This window comes from Lynx canadensis, chromosome A1 (genome assembly GCF_007474595.2).
Source record: "Lynx canadensis isolate LIC74 chromosome A1, mLynCan4.pri.v2, whole genome shotgun sequence".
NCBI classification, from domain to species: domain Eukaryota; kingdom Metazoa; phylum Chordata; class Mammalia; order Carnivora; family Felidae; genus Lynx; species Lynx canadensis.
Window position 1 is genome coordinate 139,416,956 of NC_044303.2, and position 25,132 is coordinate 139,442,087.

Consider the following 25,132-nt stretch of genomic DNA (forward strand, 5'->3'; position numbering starts at 1 on the left):
AAGTGTTCAAATTAATTGTATTATAAATCAGTGGAGGTGGGAGCAAGCCCGTGTCATCTTGTTTAATCTCCCTGTAATACAGAGAGACTGACATCCTTATCTGTAGTCGCAATTAGGAAGGGACAAAACCAGGACTCTAAATGTCCTCTATCCACCGTACCCAAGCTCTCTCCAATGTTATGATGTAGTATAAGTTGAAATGTTACTGGCACTCACGTTTTTGTTTGCTTTTACTTTTTATTACAGAAAATTTCACACATACACAGAAGTAAACATAGAAGACAGAGATTTCCATGTCTTTGTCACCCAACTTCAGTAATCAGAACTTGGCCAATCTTGTATCACTTACACTCACCCTCCCTTCCTACCATATTTTAAAGAAAATCCCAGACACCACATCACATTTGTAAAAAGGTCTTTCTTTAAAAACAATAACAACAAACCCATAATATACTATTGCAGCTGAAAAGTTAACAGTAATCCAGCTAATCAATCATTATTTATATTTCCCCAAGTGTTTTACCTTGTTTTAATGAACAAAATCTTATTTGTAATGGCATGCAAATGAGTTCCATACATTGTGGTCAGTTAGTGTGTCCATTGTCTTGGTGTTATAGGTATCTACCCCGCCCATCTATTTTTTTTTGTAATTTGCCATTTTTGTTAAACTAAATCATTTGTCTAGTTCCCAAAGTCTGGGTTTTGCTGATTGCATTCTCATATTGTCAATTATTCTCCTGTCCTGTATTTACTATGAGTAGTTAGATCTCATCTTGATTAGATACAAATTTGGGGGGGGTGAGACAGGATTACTTTTTAGGAGTTGAGCATTTACATTTATGTATAAATTTAGATATAGCTTATAATTTATATGTAATATTTACATATTTATGCCTTGAGAAATGTGCTTTATGCTAACACCTTTAATCAACTTTTAGTTACAACCCAAGTGTAACCTATAAAGGGATTGAGGGTAATCTTAAAAAAAAAAAAATCAAGTCACTTATCAGAATATGTCTGGGGGAATTTTTAAAGCTGATAGTAATTAAAAATGACTTCGAAAGGCAACAGCTCAGCTTTGTAATAGCGTGTGAATTTTTATTCTAAAACTGACAAGGGGAATGTATTTTCCATTTTCACAAGTTTGACTTTGGAGTTAAACATTTTATTTGTATTTGTTGTATGGTTACATGAGGTTGAAATAGCATGAGGATAGATGTTCCTGAACCAAGAGGAACTAGAAGAGATAGTTCTATTAGTAAATCTGGAATTAACCCACAGTGTGCTGAGAGCTAATAAGATACGGTAAATAATTTAAATGGCTGGCTCAGTCGGTAGACCATGCAGCTCTTGATCTTGGGGTAGTGAGTTCAAGCCCCACACTGGGCGTAGAGCTTCCTTGTGAATGAATGAATGAATAAAAGTGGGGATTAAAGAAAAAAAAAATGAGTCGTCCACCACCACACTGGACTGTTTATAATACATTGTTACACAAGAAAAATCACCTATCACTATGCAAACAGAACTGTTAACAGTATCCTGGACAAACCCATTTCATACATTTTAATAAATACGGCTTTACAGGGCAGCTATTCTCTGTCTCATGTTTATACACCAAACGATGTCCATACGGTGATTGAATATGCCAGATTACGAGGGATTCGAGTCATACCAGAATTTGATAGCCCTGGACATACACAGTCTTGGGGAAAAGGTAAGGAGTGTCATTTTTAAGTTGCAAAGAGTGAATACCTGAGGTCCTTCCTGCATTTTCTTTTTTTTTAATGTTGATATTTTTGAGACAGCGCACGTGGGGGACGGGCAGAGAGAGAGGAAGAAAATCCCAAGCAGGCTCCACGCTATCAGCACAGAGCCTGACTTGAGGCTCGAACTCACAAACCATAAGATCATGACATGAGCTGAAATCAAGAGTTGGACACTTAACTGAGCCACCCAGGCGTCCCTGTTCATTTTGTTCTTAATACCTTGTGGTTTGCACAAGGGTAGCACTATTGACAGATGGAATTCAGTTATTATGTGTCTGTTGTGAGCAAGTCACTGCCTAAAGTATGGGGAAAAAAAAGTCTAAAGGAAAAATTACAAGTAGAACATGCTAAGTGAATGTTAAGAAATAGTTTCCTGGATAACACTAAAAATGCTTTTGCGAGATCAAAGAATATATTCATGTTTCTGGTAAAGGGAATAACATGAGGAAGGGCATTAGTTGGAGTGTAGTGCAGCAAAGAGTAGGAAGCATTATAGGGTGGTTAAGAACTGAGTCTTGAGCCACACTGTCTGGGTTTGAATCCTACTTCTGCCTTTTATAAACTGAGTGACCTTGATCAAGTTGTAGAATGTCTCATCCTCAGTTTCCCCATCTCTAAAATGTAGTAACTATCATATAATTTTTTGAGGGTTAAATAACATGTAACACAGCACCTGGCATTTATAATTGTTCAGTACTATTAGGGTAGATATGGAGAATATTGAGAAATCAGTCTGGTGAAGTACAGTGTGGAGGGCCTGGGGTGAGGAATGTGGGCTCCATCAGGACTCATGGGAACCACACTTCAGGAAAACCTATGTGAGGAAGTGGTCGACTGGAAGGGGAAGGAGATGAAGTCCTAGACCAGAATGGTGTTAATGGGAATGGAAAATAATGTACAGAACTGAGAGACATCCCTAGAACTTGGCAACTGATCAACGCTGACAGAAGAAGGAAAACTTAAAGAGGAGGAAGATGGTAAACGCTTACCAGAACACAGTAATCAGGAGCAGCTACTGAAGGAGCTTACAGAACAGAGAATCTGGCTTTTGTTAGATGGTATTTGAAGTGCAGCTGGGATATCTAATTGTGTTGAGCAGGGAACCTGAAATATGGATTGAAATTTAGGAAAAAGGGTTTGGGTGAGGTCAAGATTTGTTCCAAATAAACGAGATATCTGAAATGGATAAAATAGGGTGAGGAAAGGCAAACAGAGGTACAGGGGACAGGATTCAAGGAACAATTGCTCATAAGGTTATCTTTTTCTGTATAAATTCTCTTACAGCTTCAACAAAATAGTATAATCACATGCAAAGTGATGTCTTTGTGATTAAAATACTTCTTCTTCCAGGTCAGAAAGACCTCCTGACTCCATGTTACAATGAACATGAGCAGTCTGGGACCTTTGGACCTATAAACCCTATTCTGAATTCAACTTATAACTTCCTGTCTCAGTTTTTCAAGGAAGTTAGTATGGTGTTTCCGGATCACTTCGTTCACTTGGGAGGAGATGAAGTGGAATTTAAATGTTGGTATGACAATTCTTTAAAAGCCTTACTTTTTTAACCGTTGCATTTGAAGTAGTTATTAGAAGTTTCCACGTGAAAAAGGAAGATTTGGGAAAGATCTCTGCTTGCTAGGTTTTAAGTCAGCAACATAACTTGAGAATAAAAGCTTTTAGGAAGGAGAATCAAGACGTGAAGACCGTGGGGACTGGAAACAGACTACAGTGAACAAGAACAGCTTTAGTGAAAAGGCAGTGATTAGGTGGGGGAGATTTTTCTCAAATAAAAGTCCTTTGCAGGGCGCCTGCGTGGCTCAGTCAGTTGAGTATCTGACTTGGTTTTGGCTCAGGTCATGAGCTCTGTGCTGACAGCATGGAGCCTGCTTGGGATTCTCTCTCTCTGCCCCTCCCCTGCTCACACACACACTGTCAAAATTAAATAAAACATTTAAACAAAAATCCTCTGCAAATAGCCTTAGTTGGAGGAGAGAGGTGGGGAAAGCTATTTTCACAAGTAACCAGCTTCTGGAAAAAATTATTTGTAATGAAAAACCTGGGTAACTCAAAGTTTTTAGGCTTATTTTCTGTCTACAAACTTTAATAGAGATCTATGCTGCTTTAAATAGATTGGGTTTATCAAACTTTTAATGTAGTTTTAATCACTGTTTTTTTGTTAAAGGGAGTCTAATCCAGAAATCCAGGGTTTCATGAAGGAGAAAGGTTTTGGCAAAGATTTTAGAAGACTAGAATCTTTCTACCTTCAAAAGTAAGTTACTTATAAGCCTCCTCTATTTTTATTTCATCTGTGATGTTTGTAAAAGTTTTAGCTATTTAGTACTCTTTTTTCATTTTCTCTCTACCCCTTGTGAAAGTATAGATATTATATATAGAGATATATAGATATTATCCCTTGTCAAAGATCTATATAATAATATAGATATTATATATATAGATATCTATCTATATATATATAGATAGATAGATATTATACCTTGTTGGACAAAGTGAAAAATCAAGAAGGAAGCAGTATGCACTGCTTTCTTTAAATCACTGACATTATGACTAAGACTTCTGCATTAAATGATGAAATAATGTTGAGCAGTCTTCTGTTCAAAGAATTCAGTTCAAAGTCCTGCTTTGCCTGTGAAGTCTTCATCACCATCCAGCCTGTGGAATTCATTCCCTTTGGTTAACTCCAGGAGCATTCTTCTACTTTAGATCTCTTATGTCCAGTATGATAGCACAGCCACATGTGGCTGTTTATTCCTATTTTGCTTTTTGTGTAGTACATTCTAATTTTCTAATCCTGCACAATACCTGGAATTGTCTAGAGACTAGGAAATATTTGTGGACTAGCTGCCAGCAATTTTATAGTTTATTCTAAGATACTCAAATAACCAGAGATGGTGGTTTGTATATTACCTTGAATTGCCATGTCTTCCCCACCTGGAGATGTACGTAGCACATTCATTCAGCAGATGACTTTTAAACCCCTCTGCTGTGTGATGTCCCCAGCTATGTGCTGGAAAGCAGGAACCGCATTGGGTCACAATCCAACTTGAGGTGCAAGGCACCTCTCAACATGGTAGTCCTTCATAGAAACCCTGCATGCTTTAAATATACTGTTAAGCTTGTGATCTGAAAATTTTTTTTTTCCCCCAATGGTAGGCTTTTGGGTATTGTTTCAACTGTAAAGAAGGGATCCATAGTCTGGCAAGAGGTTTTTGATGATCACGTGAAGGTGAGAAGTATGAAGACTGCATTTGATTCTGATAATACGAGAGACTTACTATTTTAACATCTTGGAAGGAAGGAACCCTAATGAAGTTGTCCCCAACATTACGGGAAAATTAACTTACCTTTTAGTTTAAACTTTTGTTAGGCAATAGCTGTAGACCAAGGCTAGTGCCTCCCTTTCATGTCTCCCATCTTCCTCCCCCCACTATTCTCATTATTTGTCACAAGTTGAAGCACATGAAGTTTTGTTTTGTTTTACAAGGGCAGAACATGGGCACCTAGGTGGCTCAGGAGGTTGATCATCCAACTGTTGATTTCAGCCCAGATCATAATCCTGTGGGATTGAGTCCCATGTGGGGTAAAAGTAAAACAACAAAAACAAGGGTAGAACAAACAAAAACAGATGAATCTTTACGAAGGTAGCAATAATTGTCAACATACACACTTTTTATTTTCCTTTGGGTAACTGAGAATTTCAAATCCAGCTACTACTATTATCTTTCCAGAAGAGTTAGTGACATCCTCACAGTTCCAAAGAAAGAATAATGGTAGTGTGGGACAAATGGGAGTGAAGCCTTAGTTGATTATACCTATACAGTGTCATATATAGGCAGAAGTTAAATATCCAACCTTAAGGTTGATACTTTTTTTTTTTTTTTTTTTTTTTTGAGAGAAAGAACAGGGGAAGGGCAGAGACAGAATCCTAAGCTGGCTACACACAGCACAGAGCCACTTGGAGCTTGAACTCATGAAACCATGGAATAATGACCTGAGCCAAAACCAAGAGTTGGACGCTTAACCAACTGAGCCACCCAGGTGCCCCAAGACTGATGAAACTTCTAATTTTAAGGCCCTATAGCCAGTAACGTTTGGTATTATGTTTTTCCAGAAGCTTAGAAAGCTATTTTCCTAGCAACATGGGCTGGGACTTTTAATTTCATCTGTAATTGTTGGACCTGATCAATACATATTGCTTGTAACTTTAATAGCTTCTGCCAGGTACAATTGTTCAAGTGTGGAAAAATCAAGTATATAGTGAGGAACTACGTGAAGTCACAGCAGCTGGCTTCCCTGTGATCCTTTCTGCTCCTTGGTACTTAGATTGGATTAGTTATGGACAAGACTGGAGAAATTACTATAAAGTGGACCCTCTTCATTTTGATGGTGAGTGAAGCACTTTTCATTACCTGGGGTTGTTAGTTTTCTTCCCTTAATCTTCCACCGGGAAATTTTCATCCAGATATTACCTACTCCCTATCCTCCCTTTTATGTTTGGTCCTGGTATTGTTTTTGAAAAAAAAAAAAGGCCCCCAATACATCTTAAAATTTGTGAAAGAAACCATATCCTTGCCTGAATAAAAGAACTTCAAAAGTAGGTTCCTTTATCTCCGTTTCCACTGCTGAGCATTGTTACCTTACATTTTAAAGACGCTTGTCTGCATTAACCTTGTATCTCTGCTTTTGACTGACTGGCCTTTCCAATTGTTAAGACACTTAAGGAAGGCTGTAGTCTAGCTCCCTGTATTTCAGGCTGTGTAGTCTTAGAGGGGTGGAGCTTTCAGCTCTCAGACCCCCTTCCTTAAGAACTTTGTCCTGTTTTTAAAATTGCTTTGTCCAGTTTTTAAAATTTCCTTAAAGAATGGTAGTGTTAAAAAAAAAAAAAATGTTTCGAATCAGTATGTAAGTCTGTTAGGAATTGACATAATGTAATACCAATTGGGTACTTAGTCTTTTTTAGTACCACGAGGTAGATATCGAAGGCAGGAGTGAGCAGTAGTTATTAGTATTCCAACTTGAATTCCTGGCACACTCTTCTTAGGCAACCAAGGGAATAATGGTTCCTGAACCCAAAGCAGCTTGCACAAAACCAAAATAAAGTGGTGTGCTAGTATTAAAGATACCAATTTGTAGAAATATGCTAACAAGCATTGTGGGAATTAAGTTTGCTACCTCTTTCTGTGCCAAAACCATGAACTGACCAGGGGACCAGTAATTGCCTCTGTCAGAGGTTGGAGCTGCAGCTACTTCATTTACAGCCATTCAATGATTTTAATGTAGGTTCTCAAGAACAGAAAAAACTTGTCATTGGCGGAGAAGCTTGTCTGTGGGGAGAATTTGTGGATGCAACTAACCTTACTCCAAGATTATGGTATGGAATTTTAAGTGATGAATTAAAGTGCCTTATTTTTCCTTCTCCATCCAAGTAGGGAAGTACTAGAAATTTCAGAACACATAAATTTAAACTGCTTTGGGGGACATGTGATTTAACTTACAGGCCTCGGGCAAGTGCCGTTGGTGAAAGACTCTGGAGTCCAGAAGACATCACGAGTGTAGGGAATGCCTACAACAGACTGACAGTTCACCGCTGCAGAATGGTCAGGTACGGCATTTTGAAAGTTAGGACATTACCAAGTCCAGGATGATTAACTTTGTTTTCTATAAAAAGAACTGTAGGTCACCTAACAAGTAGTGATTTACTTAGAAACTGGGAATTGATTTTTGTACGAACAGAATTATGCCCAAAAGGAGAAAAGATTATTTGAACTTTTTCTTTAAGAGGCACCTGGGTGGCTCAGTTGGTTAAGCACACCGACTTCACAGTCTCACGGTGCATGAGTTCGAGCCCAACGCTGGGCTCTCTGCTGTCAGCACAAAGCCAGCTTCAGATCCTTGGTCTCCCTTTGCCCCTCCCCCACTCAGGCTCTCAAAGAACTTAGTTTATTCTTAAGATGCATTATATCCATCTAAAACCTAATTCATACTTTGTTCTATAGACGGGGAATATCTGCAGAACCTCTTTTTACTGGATATTGTGACTATGAATACAAAACATAAAAATGAGCCTAAATAAAGAAGAAAAGAGGAGGGGACAAAACCTACAGCAATCTGTACTACAATCAACTTGATTTTGAAATCATGGAAATTAAGATTTGGTGCACTGTTTTAAATAAAAGATGTATCTTTTTTAAAATGGGACCTCTATCTGATTATAGAATGGGCAACTCCAGTACCACTGTCAGTTTAGTTAGTTGAGTAAAGCCATAAAAATTCTTCTTACTGAAACTGCAGTTGATAGGGGCCCCGGAGTCTCAAAGTACTTGGGTCAAGCCACTTCGCCGGCCGAGCAGTACAGTTTGGTCTTGAGGATTCATGGCTTCATAATTAGATAGTTCTAAGGCAAAAGTAGCTGAGCCTGATGTTAGCGTTCGAAGCACAGTTGAATAACCCTAGTCAAAATAATTGAAGTCAGTTGTCAAATTTAAGCCTCAAGTATCTCTTCCTGCTGCTAATCTTTTCATCATCATCAGGAAAGGTGAAAATGAGACTCACGTGAGTTCTCATTGAACCATCTTGTCAGGAAATACTAGACAAATATTGTGGAGGTTAAGTAAATAATGTGGGTACGTTTCACAAGTATTCCCTAGTCTCAGCATTTAGGAAGAGAAGCGTGGAGAATGGTAATGACCCCACCCACCTGTGGTAATCCCTTAGATTCCCATAACAGTTTACATCCAAACACTCTAACAGTTCAAAATCCTGATTGTCTACTTTTGTTCAGCATAAATATCCCCAGTATTCTTTTCAGTAACTAAGTACCTACCATAATTTCTGCTAGGGGAACAAATCCAGTAATAATTTTGTTTTCCTGACGAGTCTGGATTTCCTGAATGGTCCCTCTTCTTTGTGCCAGATCTGCCAGGACAAGGCTGAGGTAATCTCTAGTGACTGTAACCTCGAGCTTCATCAGGGGCTCTAAAACTTGCTTATCAGCCTTCTTCAGAGCCTAAAGAAATTCAAGACTGTTAACTCCCCTTTCCTTATTGGAAATCAAATTTCTGTTAAAAAAGATTCGTAAATTCTGCCCATCCTTGTAAGCCTGGAGCTCTTTTTAGAAGCTATCAGGTACATGGCAAGGGGCTGCTTAATAAAGCTTAATTACACAGAGCATCTAAGAACACGTGGCCAGAGACAGTGCAAAGAAAAAAATGGTTTTCCCCTTTCAATCAAAGACTTACATCTTATTTGTTGAAACCACGTGTTTAGTTCCTGATGCCTATTACAGTTACAGTCCATAGCAGGACTAATCCAGAAATGTACTACAGTAAGGTTAACAGAAACACATTCAACAAAAGGCAAGAAGAATAAGCACATAAGTAAAACGGAAACCGAACAGAAGCCAATACAACACATAGGGCAAGTACTGGAAGAAAATGGAGGAAGTAGCAGCAACGTAAGATGTATCGGGGTCCCAGTCTTTCGGAGTATCACTACGATACCAGACAAACTGGTATGGCAAATGCAAGCACTGTAAGTACCGGTGGGTCAGATTTAAAACGCTATCCTAATGGGCTGCCTGGGTGGCTCAGCCCGTTAAGTGTCTGGATCTTGGTTTTCCCCTCAGGTCATGATCTCGTGGTTGGTGGGGGTGGGCTCCACACTGACAGCACGGGGCCTGCGTGGGATTCTCTCTCAAAAATAAATAAACCTCAAAAAATAATCAAAAAGCTATCCTACTGCTAGAGCCTGCCAGAATTCAAAAGTAATAAAAGTCTGATTTAGTCTAAGCCTCTCGTTACTAGGTGGGATGTAACAGATCTACAGCGGAAACTTTGCACGAGGGGGCTCTGGAATGTGCCCTCACCTTTATCCAGGTGCAGCGGGTCATCACTCTGTTCGCTGCTCCACCACCACCCACTGATTTTCATTATTACTTAAGGCCTTAGAGGGGGCATTAACACTGCCTGTATTGTCAAGTAAGGGTTCTGGGCCTCAAATTCTTCTGTTCCTGATACGTCACCACCTTCCCATCCTCTCCTGCCCTTTACCCGCACAATCATGAAAAATGGCCAGATAAATAAAACCAAGAGTATATGCCCATTTATCATTGAAATTTCAAAACATACAGCACACCTCTCTTTTTGCAATTCTTACCAAGAGCTTTGTACCACTTCACATAATGTCTTTCAGAACAAAATAACAGAGTGGGAGAAGGTAAAAATGAAAACACTATAAGCAAGCAAAGAATTGAATGCTTTGGATTGAGGATACAGACTATAGTCTACGTGCTTGAGCCTTGTACCCGCTACCTGCGCACCCCCCCCCCCAGCTCTGGGACAGTTTCTAAATATCCCACAGCAATCCAAGATAACCTTATCATTTCCTTTTGCAAACATTCTTGTGTGCTCTTTCCTATTTCTGTTGAGGACATGATAATATTCATTTCACCTGGACATGCATCTCTAACTTCCGTTTCCCCAAGTAGCTTTAAGATTTCTGTTCCTATTGTCAGTATCCTAATTCAGACCCAGTCCATTCCCTGTCCTGGATTATCTGTTGCCTACTTCTAGTTCCTCCTGTATTCCAGTGATTATAATGCCCTCCTCAAAAACTTTAAATTTTTCACCACTGTTCTCAAAACAAACCTCAAACTCCTCAGGGTAGTTTTTAAAGGTTTCTCTATAGTCTGATTCCATTTTCTAACACTGTCTTTCACTACTACTCTGCCTTCATCTGAGAGTACAGCTAAAGGGACTAATCTTCCCCTGTCTGGAATGCCCCTGTGTCCAACTACCAAAATCCACAGCTCAGATATTCCTTCCAATAATACTAATTCCCCACTTCTCCATTTTTATGACCCCCAGTCTGCTCTAATATTTTGGCTATTTGGCCATATTCAATTACCTTGTAAAATCATAAGCTCCTTTAGGTGAAGACAAACATCCATATTCCATTTATGTCCATCGCAGTGCACAGTAAGCTCAACAAAGAAGGCTCAATAAATACAGGAGGCATCATTAACTTACCAGATAATACTTCTAACTATATGCTTAGGCAAACTATATAAAAAAAATTTTATTTTTGAGAGCTAGACAGAGCATGAGCAGGGGAGGGCAGAAGAGAGGGAGATACAGAATCCGAAACAGGTTCCAGGCTCCGAGCTGTTAGCACAGAGCCCGACGTGGGGCTTCAACTCACGAACCATGAGATCATGACCTGAGCTGAAGTCAGACACTAAACCAACTGACCCACCCAGGCACCCCAGCAAACAATATTTAAATAATAGTTTTTGAATGTATAGATTTTTTTTAATGAAAATTAAATGAAATCATATGAAAGGACCATTAAGTTGTACCTTCTTAAGTCAGTGACTTAGGGTATTCACATTAACTTTATAATTCTAGATTCAGTTAAGACCACAGAAAATCAAGTTTCAGACACAGTCCAAAATTTCAGAAAATGGCTTTTAAAAGCAAGTGTTTTACTGCAAATCAGTCACTTATAAAACTGTAGTAGTCCCATGCTGAGAAGAATGCATGGAATCAACATTTGGCACACTAAGATCCTGTGAGTTAAATCAGCTCTGGTAGATTACTGAGGCAAGACACTCAAGGAAATAATGGGAGGTAAGTAACTGTTCCAAGACTAGACTGCTTGATGCTTTGATAAAGTTAGGTGCTTATGTGGATTATCAGTTAGTCTCACCTGATTTTTTTTTTTTTTTTTTTTGAGAGAGAGAGAGCATAAGCAGGTGAAGTTCAGGTAGAGAGAGGGGGAGAGAGAATCTTAAGAAGCAGTTTCCATGCTCAGCCAGTAGCCCAATGCGGGAGGGGCTTAATCTCATGACCCTGAGATCATGACCTGAGCCAAAATCAAGAGTAGGACCCTTACCAGACTGAGCCAACCAGGCTCCCTGCGACTTAATCGGATTTCAATGATCTTTGATTACGGTAATCTTATTCAAATAAACATGAACTCAAAACTGAAACTAATATTACGTCTTCAATGTCCTTTATAGTCCATCTTGGGCCAGGATACCCCCAAAATGTCCCCTAATTAAACTACAAAGCTCACCTCTAACAGCTGTGTATCTGGGAGGGGGAAACCAAAAATGCCAGTTAAGGAAACCTGCCTCTTTGCTAAAATCAGAGAATATTTCCTGGCCGTCTGTATTAAGCAGTAACTTCCTAGGTCCTCTTACAGATATAACCCTGGTGATTAAGAAATCAGAGACTGTCCAGGGTAAAAACTCTTGCTGACTCTAAGGCGCAGACGGCATCAATACAAGTGTGAGGCACTGCAAGGCACAGATGTCTGTGGAGCAATGGCACACTGCTATCAGGACAGTCACCCTAAAGCAAAAAGGAGAACCACAGGATATTCTCTACCTTTTGTATGCATCTGGAGACACAGGCAGAAATCATAGTTGTGGAGGTACCAGGATGAATTACCAGTGAATGTACAGCAACTGCCACATCTTGGACTGGGGATCCAAGCAATGGTCCTAGGCAAGGGGAAAAAACTTAGGTTAGCACTCAATATGCAGTGAGGAGTAAAGACAGGGAGAGGACTTCCAGTTTCCACTTCATTTAGGCAGCTTAGAAGTCACCACTCCGTCCCAGCAAGTATAAAGCAGAACAGACTGAAAAATAAGCAACCCCTCCTAGAGCCATAAGAGAGGAGAAGACAAAGGACAAACCAGACAAACCAAAACCAGAGAGGCAGGCGAACAAAGAAGTCACAGCTTCCTGGAGCAGAGCCTCACTAGCCCAGGAACCAGTGCCACAGCAGGAAAACCTCAACTATAGAGAAGTCTGGGAGTTAAAAACGTCAGGGGGACACAGTCATAAATCATAAGGGGGCCCCCATAATTTTTTGAGATGTACCTCCTGGAGCTCGAGCAGGTTCTTCCTGAAAGTATCAGAGAAAAATGTCTTTGTACTTCTGACAGAGTGGAAAAGAAACCATTCTGAAATACTCCAGAGCACTCTGTTCTTACAAAGGCCTGCTCTCAGGGGAAACTAGTTAACTAGAGCCTAAGAAGCAGGGGCATTAGCAGGACCTAACTGACTTGGGTGAAATACCTAACTCCAGGCCACCCTAGCCATCCTGTCCAACCTGAGGCTAGTGAAAAAAAACAAAAAACACTTGTGTGGTTCCCCGTCCAGAGGCATGGGCTCACTATAAGCCCATGGATTAGAATGCTTACTTTCCCCCAACACGTGACTTCCACATTACTACACACCATGTTTACAGCAGTTCCTTTTACCCAGTACATCATGTTAGGCCATCAGGAAGAAATTACAAGGCATATTAAAAAGCAAAAGCACAATATGAATACAGAACAAGCATCAGAACCAGACATGGTAAGTATGTTGGAATGATCGTATCACATGACTGATATATGCTAAAGACTCTGATAAAGTAAAACACATGCAAGAACAGACAGAAGTCCTAAGAAGAACCAAAAAGAAATGCTTGAAATAAAAAATAACAGTGAAAGAAATGAAGCCTTATCTTTGATAGGCTTACAAGTAGACTGGACACAGCTGAAGAAAGTGTGTCTGAGTTAGAAACTATTCATAGAAACCCCCAAAACAGAAGAACAAAGTGAAGACTGGTAAAAAAAAAACAAAAACAAAAACCCACCAGAATATCTAAGGACCATGGGACAATGGAAACAGGTCTAACATACACATAATGGGAAGAGTAGTGAGAAAACAGTACCTAGTTAGAAATAATGTATAATATTAGGAGTGACTAAGTGGTTGATTATGATACTAAGCTTACCTTTATTTGAGTACCTTACCTTGGAGGCATGCACTGTGAATCCCATTTTCAATGGCCTCTTGGGAAGCCGTCGGAAGGTCTTCACTAACACTTCCAGCATACTCGATAACTGGCATAACAGAGGCTGTTTCAACTGGTTTTACTTCCAGTTCTACAGTCACAAGATGCCGTTTGTCTCCTAATGTTCTATCTAAGGTATCTGTAAACAAATAGAATATAATACCTTAGAGATTTGTTCTGGAAAGGTATTAAGGTACCACAACTGGAAAAACTGCAGTCAACAAACTCAAAGTCTCATAGAAGATAAAGTGGGAAAAAATATTACAGTGGTACTAAATACAGCATAAAGATGTGGGAGTAAAAAGTTCTATCAAGAAAGCATTTGCTTCTGTGTTTATCAATGTAAAAACCAGCTCTCAATCACTTAATATTACTGCAAGGTTAAGATGTGTTGAGGCAGATGATCCCACAAGTTTTGACATGTAGATCACACATTTAAATTTTTTCAAATATCTTATGTGACTGAAATTCTTTTAATTATAAAATTTTTATTTAACAGTAAAACAGTACAAAGGGTTTATCTAATGAAATTAGAAAGCTATTTTAACTCTACTAACCAACAAACTGTTAAATTTCATATTCTTCCAATGTTTTATGCATTTATGATTTCTCAAAATAGTGACTTTTTAAAGATTGAAAGCAGTATCTCTCATTTGCTAACAACCAACAGCAGTCACCAATCTCCATCATTACTAAAACAAAACTATGTTGTATTTTTGTTAGTGACCATGTAATAGAGTGATGCATCACCTAAATTAAAACTTAAGAATTATAGTCTACAATTTCTCTTTATAATAAGCTAAAAATAAAGTAAGAACTTATGAAACCTAAAAACTACTCAGAAATAGACCATTACCAGTAGTAACCTACAAGCTTTCCAAAGCCATCACTATCATGATATAATCACTCATTCCTATGAGTTTCCTTAGTTATGTTACATATGCATGTATTCCTAAACAATATAGTTCACTCTGCTGTGTTTTGAATTTGTTACTATGTATTCTGCAACTTGCTTCTTTTGCTTATCTGTGGGTCCTCTGGGCTGATGCATATTGATGTAATTCATTCTTTTTCACAGCTGTTTAATATTCTGTTGTATGAACACAATACCGTTTACACACTCTCTGTCCATAAATATTTGGGGTGGTTTTTTCTATTCAGAGGTGGTTATTATTATTATGTTATTATGAACATTCTTATATCCATCTCTCAGTGCACATGTATAAGAATTTCTCTAGGGCATGTGAGAAGTGCTAAGTAGTAAAGTCTGCAAACAGTTGGCTTCACAAGGAAGTTGCCGAATTGTTTTCGTAGTGGTTATATAATTTACACTCCCACCCTAAGTTTTTAGGAGTTTACATTGCTCAACATCTCACCAACACTTGGTGCTGTCTGATTTAATCCCTGCCAATTGTGTTGGTGTAAAATATCTCATAACTTGCATGACCCTAATCATTACTGATATGAAGAATCTTTTAATATGTTCATGAGCCCTCTGGATATCCTTTTTGTGAAATATCTCTACACGAAGGGCTTATTGTACCCCATGACCACCACTGAAAAGTACGTTTGTTTGATGAGGGCTCATCATTTATTTGATGTATTGAGTGGTACAGGAATAGGGCTGGGTTTAAAACAAAACAGAACAAAATCCTAAAGAGACACAAAAATACACACACACAAAACCTATGCCCACTGATGGAAGACGCTAGTGAATATGAACCTTGCTTTATGCAACTACATTGAAAGATTTGGAAAAGAGATCCTGGAGAGAGAGAAAAACACAGCAAATCCTAAATGTTTTATTTTACCTGTGGCACGAACTGCATTTAGAATAGTCTCTCGGTATGCCACCTGGAGAGGCCCTAGATAGGTTTCCAATCCATATTCTCTCTTGATTCGGTCATGAATAATCTCAATATGTAACTCCCCCATACCACATAAGACAGTCTGGTTAAAACAGGAAGAAAATAAAACCAAGATCAAAGAAAAAATGTTTATCACAAAATACTATATAAAGGCATTATATCAATATATGTTATTTTTCATTAATTACAAACTGAGTTTCTCTGCAATTTTTTTTTTTTTTTGGTTCTTCCTCAAAACATTTTTGTTCTTTTCTGAGTGGAATAACAGGTCGATTAAAAGTAAATTTCTAGGCTATTCTGTCTTTATTACATGACAGTTTGATTAGGCAAGTAGCATCTAGCCAGGACTATATTCCCAACCATATAGCTTAGTTCTGGCCAATGAAACATGAGTGTAACTGATGTTGGCAACTTCTGGGTTATACCTTTAAAGAAAGGATAAAGCCCTTGTCTTAATGGAAATGTAAGCAACTGTCTTAAGGTTGAAAGCGACATCTTGTTATTTGGGGGGTGAAGAGGATAATCTTTTCCCCAAATATTCCCAACCACATTGGCATTTATTTCCCAATCATCCTGGGCCCCTTACAGTATTGTGACTAGTTAAATTTTTCAGACTAGCTTGGACCTTTATTTGACAGTGAAATTATCTTTTATCTTTGATCTTTCATTGTTACTTAGGGCCCTTGTTAGAACAAGCCAAATTTTTATCAAAACCAATCAAGACATGCTTTTAAAAAAATTTTTTTACAACACTAGTTATTCCTTAAGGTGTTTGTGTATGAAAGAGTATAGTGCAAGGAATCCATATTTGCTCAGTCTTATTCATATGCCATCTATGTAGTAAAGAATTAACTGCACCCAAAAAGAGGTATCGCCCTTACCCTCAGCTACTAGTAGGTAATCTCTAGGCCAGGATGCTGCCTGATGGAAGTGTCTTTACTTGTCTGGGGGATTTTGTCCACGAGACAGTGTAACAATGTGATTTATGATGTGCGCTTCAGAATAGCCTTATCTGTTCCGACCTGGAAAGTCAAGGTAATAGCCTCAACTTACAGGAGGTACTGGAAACTAAAGGTCAACCACATGAGCAGTATGTAATCAAGCCTTAATAAAAACTCTGGAGGGGTGGGGTGAGCCTCCCTGACTGGCAATACCCTTTACCAAAAGGGTTAATACATCCCTGAAGATGAAGGAAGATAATGCATTTAGAACTCTCCCAGATTCTGCCCTATTTGTTTCTTCCTTTGGCTGGCTCTAATTTTATCCTTCCACTGTAATAGAGCTGTAATTATAAGGAACAAACAAACAAAAGGATTATTTTGTTTCAATTGCTGTACTTTAAAGTTAAAGTAGTGAATTTGGAAAAAGCAAGTTGTAGAATAATACAAAAAGAATGACTTGTTATATATCTGTATATATCTCTGGAAAAAATAAACTGTGGTTTATAACATAGCACAGCGTAAGACATTTGGGAAAGTGTGAAAGTCTATTCACATTTTCACAGTTGTTTACCTGTGTAAATTAAGATGGAAAAAAGGGACACCTTAATTCTGTACTCTGAACCCGTGTGTGTTATTTGTCATTTTTTAAAAAAAGTATGTGTTGGCATTTTTAAATGAAAGTTTTTCAAAATAAAAAAAAAAAGTTTAAGTGCTTGTTGCTGTCTCCTTCAGTATTAAACTAAATTACTACCTCATTTAGCTGGCATTTGGGAAATAAAATACTCCATAGTTTTCAGATTAACTAAATCCTTAGTTTATCCTTAAATTTATAATCTTCTAATCTTCTAAAGGAACTTGTTCTAAAATCTTACACAAACTTTACCCTGCCTTCCTAAAAAGACACAATGAACATGTGTTTTTCTGCTGTAACGTAATATCCACAAACTTCTTACCATCTACTTTACAGCTCTACTTCCTCCCACAGTGTTAGGTTGTTAGCCATCACTTCTCCCCCCACCTTATATGTAACTGACAAGAAAAGCACCTTTGCATCCTCCCTTTAGTATGCCGGGTTTATAAGCCTTAGGAGCATAAGAAGCTCAAGGCTTTGTCTTGGGGTTGTACTTTATTTCAAAGTTTCACAAAAGGCTGTCTTCTGGAAAACTGAAATGACAGTGGTCTTTATGTGCTCACTTTGGCAGCCCATATACTAAAACTGGGACAATACAGAGATCAGCACGGCCCCTGTGTGAGGGTGACACGCAAATGTGCAAAGCTTCCATGTTAAAAAAATTAAAAAGTGGTTTAAAGAAGTGAGGCGTAATTAATTATATTGAGGAAGTAAGGAAAATTTTTCTATCTAGTTTGACAGTCAACCTGATAATCAGAAATTTGTATTATCGGAGAACCAAAAGAGAAGGTTTTTTCTTTCGGGGGCATAGACCAATCTGTTTTAGATATATGCATTTAAATACAGAAACACATACACACACAAATACTACTATTGAAAGATTTCTGGAAGTAAAGTTGTAATAAAATGTGAACCTGTCCAGAATCAGCATCTAGCTTCACTTTCAAACTGGGATCTTCACGTTGAAGGCATTTCAATGCATAATCCAAATCTAGGGGATAAACAGTAAATGTTATCTTTACATTTCATCTTTTAGATAATGTAACATATGTTCTAGTGGGGGAAAAAATGAGCAAGCAAATTTTCAAAAAGAACGTTTCAAACAGCATCAATGCTTTGTAGTGAATAAAACGAGGTGATAAGAAAGTGATGGGAAGTTATTTAAGATTGAATGATCTGGAAGGGCCTCCCCAAGGTAAGTTAGATCAAGACACAAATAAAGAATGGCCATATATGCAAAATCCTGAAGAAACAGAATACCAGAGAAAATGCCTGTGCAAGAAATCGTTTGCTATTAGAAAAATAACAAGATGGTAGCTGGCTATTAGCAGGTAATCACATCATGTAAGGGCTTGTAGGCCAGGCTGCAGAATTTGAATTTGCACTGGGAAGCCACTAACATCATCTGATTGTGTTTCACAAATATCTAGGAAAAGACAAGAAAGCAAAATGCCTTCAGAAAGAGAAGCAATGAGAAACTGGCAAAGGAAACTAAATTATCCCATGAATAAAGAGATGCTAATGTGATCACTCTATGATGAATTATCACACCCAATGAGGAAACAAGAATATATTATTTGAAATAAAGCCTCTAAAGTCAAGTGATACTTTAATACAATCAATTAGCTGTTAACTGTATTCTCCCCCTCTACAAAAGATGTTCGAAGTTTCTCAGACATGAAGTGCGGCTAAAGAAAAGAGCTGAGCAACGGATTCATGAACCAACCTTACCACACATTTAAAGTGGTCTTATATTCCAGGGACCCTGGTTTATATTCCAGGGACATATGCTTCTAGATATACACTGTCCAAGTAGTATCCACTAGCCATGTAATTAGTATATTAGGAGTCTAAACAGACATATACTCTAAGTATAAAATACATACCAGGTTTCAAAGACTAAATATGAAAAAAAGAAAGTAAAATAGCTCATTAATTTTTTATATTGACTAGATGTTGAAATACTATTTTTGATATACTGGGTTAAATATATTATTAAAATTAATTTTGCCAATTTATTATTTTTTTATGTAGCTCTAAGAAAATTTTAGATTACAGTTGATGTTATATTTCTATTGAACAGTATTCTTCTGGACTCTTGACATCCCAAAGTCAGGTCCAAGAACCAGCAACACTGGCATGATATGGAGCCTGTTAGAAAGACAAAATATCAGGTTCCAGTACTGAATCAGAGGCTGCACTTAACAAGAATTTCAAGAAATATATTATGCCCATTAAGGTTAAGAGGCATTATTTTACACAGTATCTTATTTTTTTTTTTTAATTTTTTTTTCAACGTTTTTTATTTATTTTTGGGACAGAGAGAGACAGAGCATGAACGGGGGAGGGGCAGAGAGAGAGGGAGACACAGAATCAGAAACAGGCTCCAGGCTCCGAGCCATCAGCCCAGAGCCCGACGCGGGGCTCGAACCCACGGACCGCGAGATCGTGACCTGGCTGAAGTCGGACGCTTAACCGACTGCGCCACCCAGGCGCCCCCACAGTATCTTATTTTTAAGCACCTATTCAAAGAAAGTAATAATGCTTATGACACTGTAGCTTTTGAAATGAAAACACAGTGACTTTATTGTAAAATGCAAACTCATTCAAAAATATTTATGACGAATCTACCCTTCAGGAGTTTATTGGGATGAAGAGGGCATTATAAGACAGAGTGTCAATATAATACGAACATGGGGTAAATACAATCGAGAGCCAGAATAAAGAAAAGGTAGATTTGCTTGAAAGAAGTCTAAGGGAGACTCTATAAAGTCCCATCCCCTGTGGGACTTCGGACCTCTAAGCTAATGCCCATTAACTAGACTTACTTTGGACCCCAGACTTTTCTTCCTCAAGTAGTTAAAAGCTGAAGCGCTAGATTTAAAATGAGCTGGTGCAACTTAACTGCAATGTCACAATTTGAATTTACGTACTCACAATGTTTGAAATATGAAATTACTTTAAAATATTTTTATTTTTTATTTTTTAAATGTTTATTGTATTTCTGAGAGAGAGAGAGAGAGAGAGTGAGCGAGCACAAGCGGGGGAGGAGCAGAGAGAGAGAGGAAGACACAGAATCCAAAACAGGCTCCAAGCTCTGAGCTGTCAGCAGAGAGCCCAACGCAGGGCTTGAACTCACTAACTGCGAGATCATGACATGAGCCAAAATCGGCATTTTACTAACTGGGTCATTCAAGCGCCCCTCAAATATATTTTTTAAAAGTCAGATTATTTTGTTTGGGCAGCCCCTGCTCTTAAGTGCCTGGCTACCCCTGATATAACTAGTTTGGTCAACTTTGATACACATCAACCTGGGTAGCCAGATTCTTAGGGTCAAGACTATACCCTTAGTTGGTCTCAGGGCATTTTAAGGTGACAAGAAAACTTGCTGCTATACCTGTTTTAATTTCATTGCTGTACCTTTACCAACTGGACAAGAACAGACCCAGTTTCCTTCAGTATTTGGGGGCTGTCTTAAACCAGTATTCACACTTCTTTCATGTGAACTCCAGCTTGAACGGTGAGGGACTGGAACCCCTACTTGTCTAGGGATCTTCCTGTTTCTTTTCCCCTTGGTACTCAAGACATGGGAGGCAGTAAATGGGTGCTTTTGTTTTTCCATCATCTGTGAGCCCAACTTGTTTAAGGGGAAAAAATAGCTTCTAATGCCACCTCTAGAACTAGGTTTGTCCTTCAACAACTTAATATAGGAATTCAGTGAGGGCCTCAAAAAGAAGTGATGCCTGAGATGAGATTTTCTAATTACAGAGTGAACATCTTCCAGGTAGACAAACTGAATTATGCCATTATAACGCAAGACAGAACAAATGAAAAGAAATAGTAATGCAAAAAGAGCATGGTATCTTCAGAAAACTGGAACTAGTTTATTACAGAAGTGTAAGGTGTGAGTCGTTATTCTGTCTTACTTTTTTTTTTTTTGGTGAAAGAAGAGGGTTCAGAATGAAGGAGGAAGTTTCAAACAACGAGGCCAGGCAAGAAGGCTGGTGTCAGCGATTGCTAGTGGTCTTCCTCTCTATTCTGCTGCCGCCGGCCTAAAAGACTGCATTTACCAAACTCCTTGCAACTGAGCGGCCAGATGTCTAAGTAATAGCCAGTGACACAGAAGAAGTCTTTAAAGGGAAAAGGACACATCTTCTTCCTCCTTACTCCATGTCTCTTTCAGGAACTCGGCCATGATGCCAGAGGTGCTAGCAGCCATCCTGTGATAACTAAGGATGGGAGCTACAGACTCAGAGAGGCAGGGCAGAAAAACGAGAGCCCGGGGGCCTGATGATGGTGTAGAGCCACCCTCTAACTCCTGGGCTCCCAACCCAAGGCACATTTTACAAGAGAGAGAAATAAACTTTTGTCATTAAAGCAACTGTTACTTGGGGGTTTTCTGTAATATGCAACCAAATCCAATTGGAAATGATACAGCTGAAATCATGAGATTTATATACCACAGAAAGGAGTCTGGGTTTGTGCTATATATAAGTAATGAGGAGCCACTGAGAACTTAAACAGGCTAAAGCACGAGTACACAACACTCAAAAAGGTCAAACAACATTACCATAGTATATAAATATCTTCACTGAGTTCTAAAGGTTGAGCCAAAAAACAAGGAAAAGGAGCATTTTGTAAATGGTGATGAGAAAATGAATCCTTCTGAACTGTTAACTGTCTAATCTATTATAACTGGAAGGGGAATCCTGACGCCAGTTACTTCGGATGCCAATGACAGCACCACAAGAACCAGAGCAAGGAAGATGATGATAGTCGAAAATGGCCAACATGTGGGAAAAGAATAAATAAAAGGAGCATGTAAAAATCAAAACATCTTAAATAGAAAACAAGACTAATCCCAAGTAATACCCATGACTTCTGATAAAACTGAACTCAATCATGTGAGAAATCTTTTTTTTTTTTTTTTTTAAATTTTTTTTTTTTTTTTTCAACGTTTATTTATTTTTGGGACAGAGAGAGACAGAGCATGAACGGGCGAGGGGCAGAGAGAGAGGGAGACACAGAATCGGAAACAGGCTCCAGGCCCTGAGCCATCAGCCCAGAGCCCGACGCGGGGCTCGAACTCACAGACCGCGAGATCGTGACCTGGCTGAAGTCGGACGCTAACCGACTGTGCCACCCAGGCGCCCCGATGTGAGAAATCTTTTGAGGGCATAACATAACTATCTGTATCTAAATTACTAACTGTATCTAATTACTAGTTAATTGATACACCAAAACTATTGTACCTGGCTGCTTAGCCACCGAAGGGGGTTCTATGGTACAGAAGAAGACAGGTTCTGGAATCTCCACCCCAGCCAGAAGAAGTCTTTCGGCTTCATTGTTCCGTCTATGTTTTTTTCCTCCTTCTGTTTCGGCTCGACGAGCTGCAGCTAACGCACTGGACTTGGATGAGGCAATGGTGTCTCCTGTGGCGGTCTGTAAGCAAACATCGCGCTTGGAACAAGACAGGCTCAGTGAGCACTCAGCTTACACCGAGAATCACGAAATATGAAAACTTCCAATGTGACACTTTCATCAGAACTTAAAACAGGAACAAATTCACAAAGCTCAATGCAACTTTGCATAAGTAAAGCTAATATAACTTGTGTAAGAATTCTATCCAATATACTGCTGTAATAAATTCTAACAACACACACACACACACACACACACACACACACACACACTCTCTCTCTCTCTCTCTCTCTCTCTCTCTCTCTCTCTCTCACATACACTCACTACACATTCAAAATTCATTTGGTAAAACAAATGTACCTTCCTAAATTTTCAATCATATCAAAATAGGTCAATTTTTGTAGAAGTCCATTTTAAGAGTTTTACCACCAGTAAAAATGTCTATAACTGTTTTACAGAAAATCTTCCATTAACTAAAATAAGCAATTAACCAGAATTCTCTAGACCATGCAGAATTGATAGCATCCTTACAGACTCATTATTTTTTAAAACTATAATTTCACTTTTAAACTTTAATATTACAACATTCCATGCCAATTTCCTTCTCTGTAAAGATATTCCTAATGAAGCAATAGTTCAAACGTCTCTGTGTAACTCCTTCAAATATGTACATGAAGCTCCTGCCTTCAGGTGGACAGAGGACATTTCAAGGCTACAAGTCCTATATCTGGACTGTGGACATTTTATACTAAAGGATCTTGAATCCTGCAATTAACCATAAAGAGGTTAAAAAATGTTCAAAGTAACCATGGCTATCCTAAATGCCAAATACACCAAAGTTTAATGAGAAAATGTATTCAATTTAATCCATATATAAATGAAATGTCCTTAGTTTTACCTTACCAAAAACATACACAGCATCAACTTATTTTCATCCATTCATCTGACAAGTCATGGACTGCCTCCTATATGTGATGCACTGATCTAGGGACTAAGGACAGAGAACAAAAGAAACCCAAGTCCTTGCCCTCATAAAGCCTTCATTGGCAATATATCTTCAGTTATTACCCGGATCAGTTATAAGGTTAGATTAAATTGTCAGCAACGATCAAGTAAAATACCCAATGAGAATAACAAAATATTTATTAAATTTAAAACACAGGTATGTATCTATAGTGTATTTTCACTTGGATTTGAATTTTACATGAATATAATCCACACTTTACAGTCTTCTATAATTTTCTTTCTTTCTGAGATTCAACCATGTTGATGAATATGCTACAATATTCATTACCCCACTACTGATGACTATTTGGATCGTTTGTGGGTTTTTGCTACCGCAAAATGCCTGGTTTTAATTAAACATTTAAGCTAATAGTTCCTAGAGAAACCATCTGGTCGCTTACGTGTTTAAGGCCAACAGTCAAAGCAATGTTACCAGCAGTCAGTGAAGGGATTTCTATATGTTGGTCAGCAAATGGCAAAAGAAGACGACTTATTCTCTCCCTGTAAAAACCATGATTTATTTCAGTAAAAGAATTTTTAAAGAAATGACTACAGTTTTAGAAAATGAACTAAGCTTCTGGAGTGCTTGAGTGGCTCAGTTGGTTAAGCATCCAACTCTTGGTTTCGGCTCCAGTCACGATTGCACGGTTCATGAGTTTGAGCCCTGCATCAGGCTCTGCACTGACCGGGCGGAGCCTGCTTAGGATTCTCTCTCCATCTCTCTGCCCCACTCCCACTTGCTCTCACTCTCTCTCAAAACAATAAACATTAAAAAAAAGAACAGAACCTATAAGCTTCTACTTACGTGCAGTTTCCATTAATATTATAGATGGCCAACTGGGGTTTTATCATGCCGGAGTAAATGCGCATAAACACCAGTGGTCCTCGCTGCTTGTCATGAAGAACTTTAAATGCCAGGGCACATAAGTCACCCTTATACCATGGCCTACAAAATTGAGACATTCCAGAAAGGCCTTTAAAATACACTTCCCATATATCTATGCAGATCAAATCAGAATCACTGTGCAAACTTAACCCTAATGTCCTCCCTCATATCTTCTAGTTAGCTACTCTGGCTGATTAAATTATGTCAGTACTAACCACCTCTCTTCCTCCACAAAACTAAATTATTTAATGGAGATCATTAATTGCTCAAAATTAAAAATAATGGATTCTCTCCCAGATATTACGTCTACTCGCAAATAATTTCACTGCCTAGAATTCACTCCTCAAAAAATATACCTAGGATAGGTATACCTTCCTATTTTGTGAGAATATACCTTCTCACAAAAACCTGTACAGGGTAAATGTATAGGTGCTTTCTAACTACTACTTACACTCTGTCCTCCCACCTTCTCTCCAGTTGCATGATCATAGAAATCTACAATTCTTACAGATTGATGTCCTTAAACTGGTGCACACTGATACGTTTCAGAAAGCCTGAATCCCTCTGAAATTGCCAAATTTTGTTCACAGGCACATTTTTCTGAGGAAAAGCTCCATGTTCTCATTAGTTTCAAAAGAGCCCATGACTCAAAGTAGGTGAGACACTCCTATTATAGAACTTCTCCATCTCATCCCTAATTCCCTCCAATTTTTAACTTTAGCAAATACTCATATAGAGTTTACCAT

General features: G+C 38.5%; 2 protein-coding genes and 1 non-coding gene across 6 annotated transcripts in view; 2 read left to right on the forward strand and 1 right to left on the reverse strand.

Moving 5' to 3' along the window:
* HEXB (hexosaminidase subunit beta) overlaps nucleotides 1-7,977 on the forward strand; it is a gene marked incomplete at its 5' end in the record, with an annotated part of 32,065 nt that extends 24,088 nt beyond the window's left edge. The window contains 8 exons of the mRNA XM_030321786.1: nucleotides 1,585-1,714; nucleotides 3,117-3,297; nucleotides 3,949-4,035; nucleotides 4,938-5,010; nucleotides 5,996-6,170; nucleotides 7,065-7,155; nucleotides 7,282-7,386; nucleotides 7,781-7,977. Coding sequence (XP_030177646.1) covers nucleotides 1,585-1,714; nucleotides 3,117-3,297; nucleotides 3,949-4,035; nucleotides 4,938-5,010; nucleotides 5,996-6,170; nucleotides 7,065-7,155; nucleotides 7,282-7,386; nucleotides 7,781-7,841 — 903 coding nt within the window. The remainder of the gene's footprint in view (nucleotides 1-1,584; nucleotides 1,715-3,116; nucleotides 3,298-3,948; nucleotides 4,036-4,937; nucleotides 5,011-5,995; nucleotides 6,171-7,064; nucleotides 7,156-7,281; nucleotides 7,387-7,780) is intronic.
* Nucleotides 1-25,132, reverse strand: part of GFM2 (GTP dependent ribosome recycling factor mitochondrial 2) — a 76,155-nt gene that overhangs the window by 7,689 nt on the left and 43,334 nt on the right. For 3 of the 4 annotated variants that reach the window (XM_030323004.2, XM_030323022.1, XM_030323031.1), the window contains 9 exons: nucleotides 24,306-24,446; nucleotides 23,902-24,001; nucleotides 22,327-22,516; nucleotides 17,989-18,065; nucleotides 15,446-15,584; nucleotides 13,594-13,773; nucleotides 12,173-12,288; nucleotides 8,608-8,790; nucleotides 8,065-8,233 (listed from right to left, as the gene is read on the reverse strand). In XM_030323004.2, the coding sequence (XP_030178864.1) occupies nucleotides 8,096-8,233; nucleotides 8,608-8,790; nucleotides 12,173-12,288; nucleotides 13,594-13,773; nucleotides 15,446-15,584; nucleotides 17,989-18,065; nucleotides 22,327-22,516; nucleotides 23,902-24,001; nucleotides 24,306-24,446 (1,264 nt within the window). In that variant the 3' untranslated portion in view covers nucleotides 8,065-8,095. Of the gene's footprint in view, nucleotides 1-5,321; nucleotides 5,341-8,064; nucleotides 8,234-8,607; nucleotides 8,791-12,172; nucleotides 12,289-13,593; nucleotides 13,774-15,445; nucleotides 15,585-17,988; nucleotides 18,066-22,326; nucleotides 22,517-23,901; nucleotides 24,002-24,305; nucleotides 24,447-25,132 lie in introns of those variants that run through there. The other variant, XM_030323015.1, reaches the window with a different exon arrangement.
* Nucleotides 17,630-17,733, forward strand: LOC115526682. Its single transcript, XR_003972719.1, has one exon. It is a non-coding gene; the product is annotated as a U6 spliceosomal RNA (small nuclear RNA).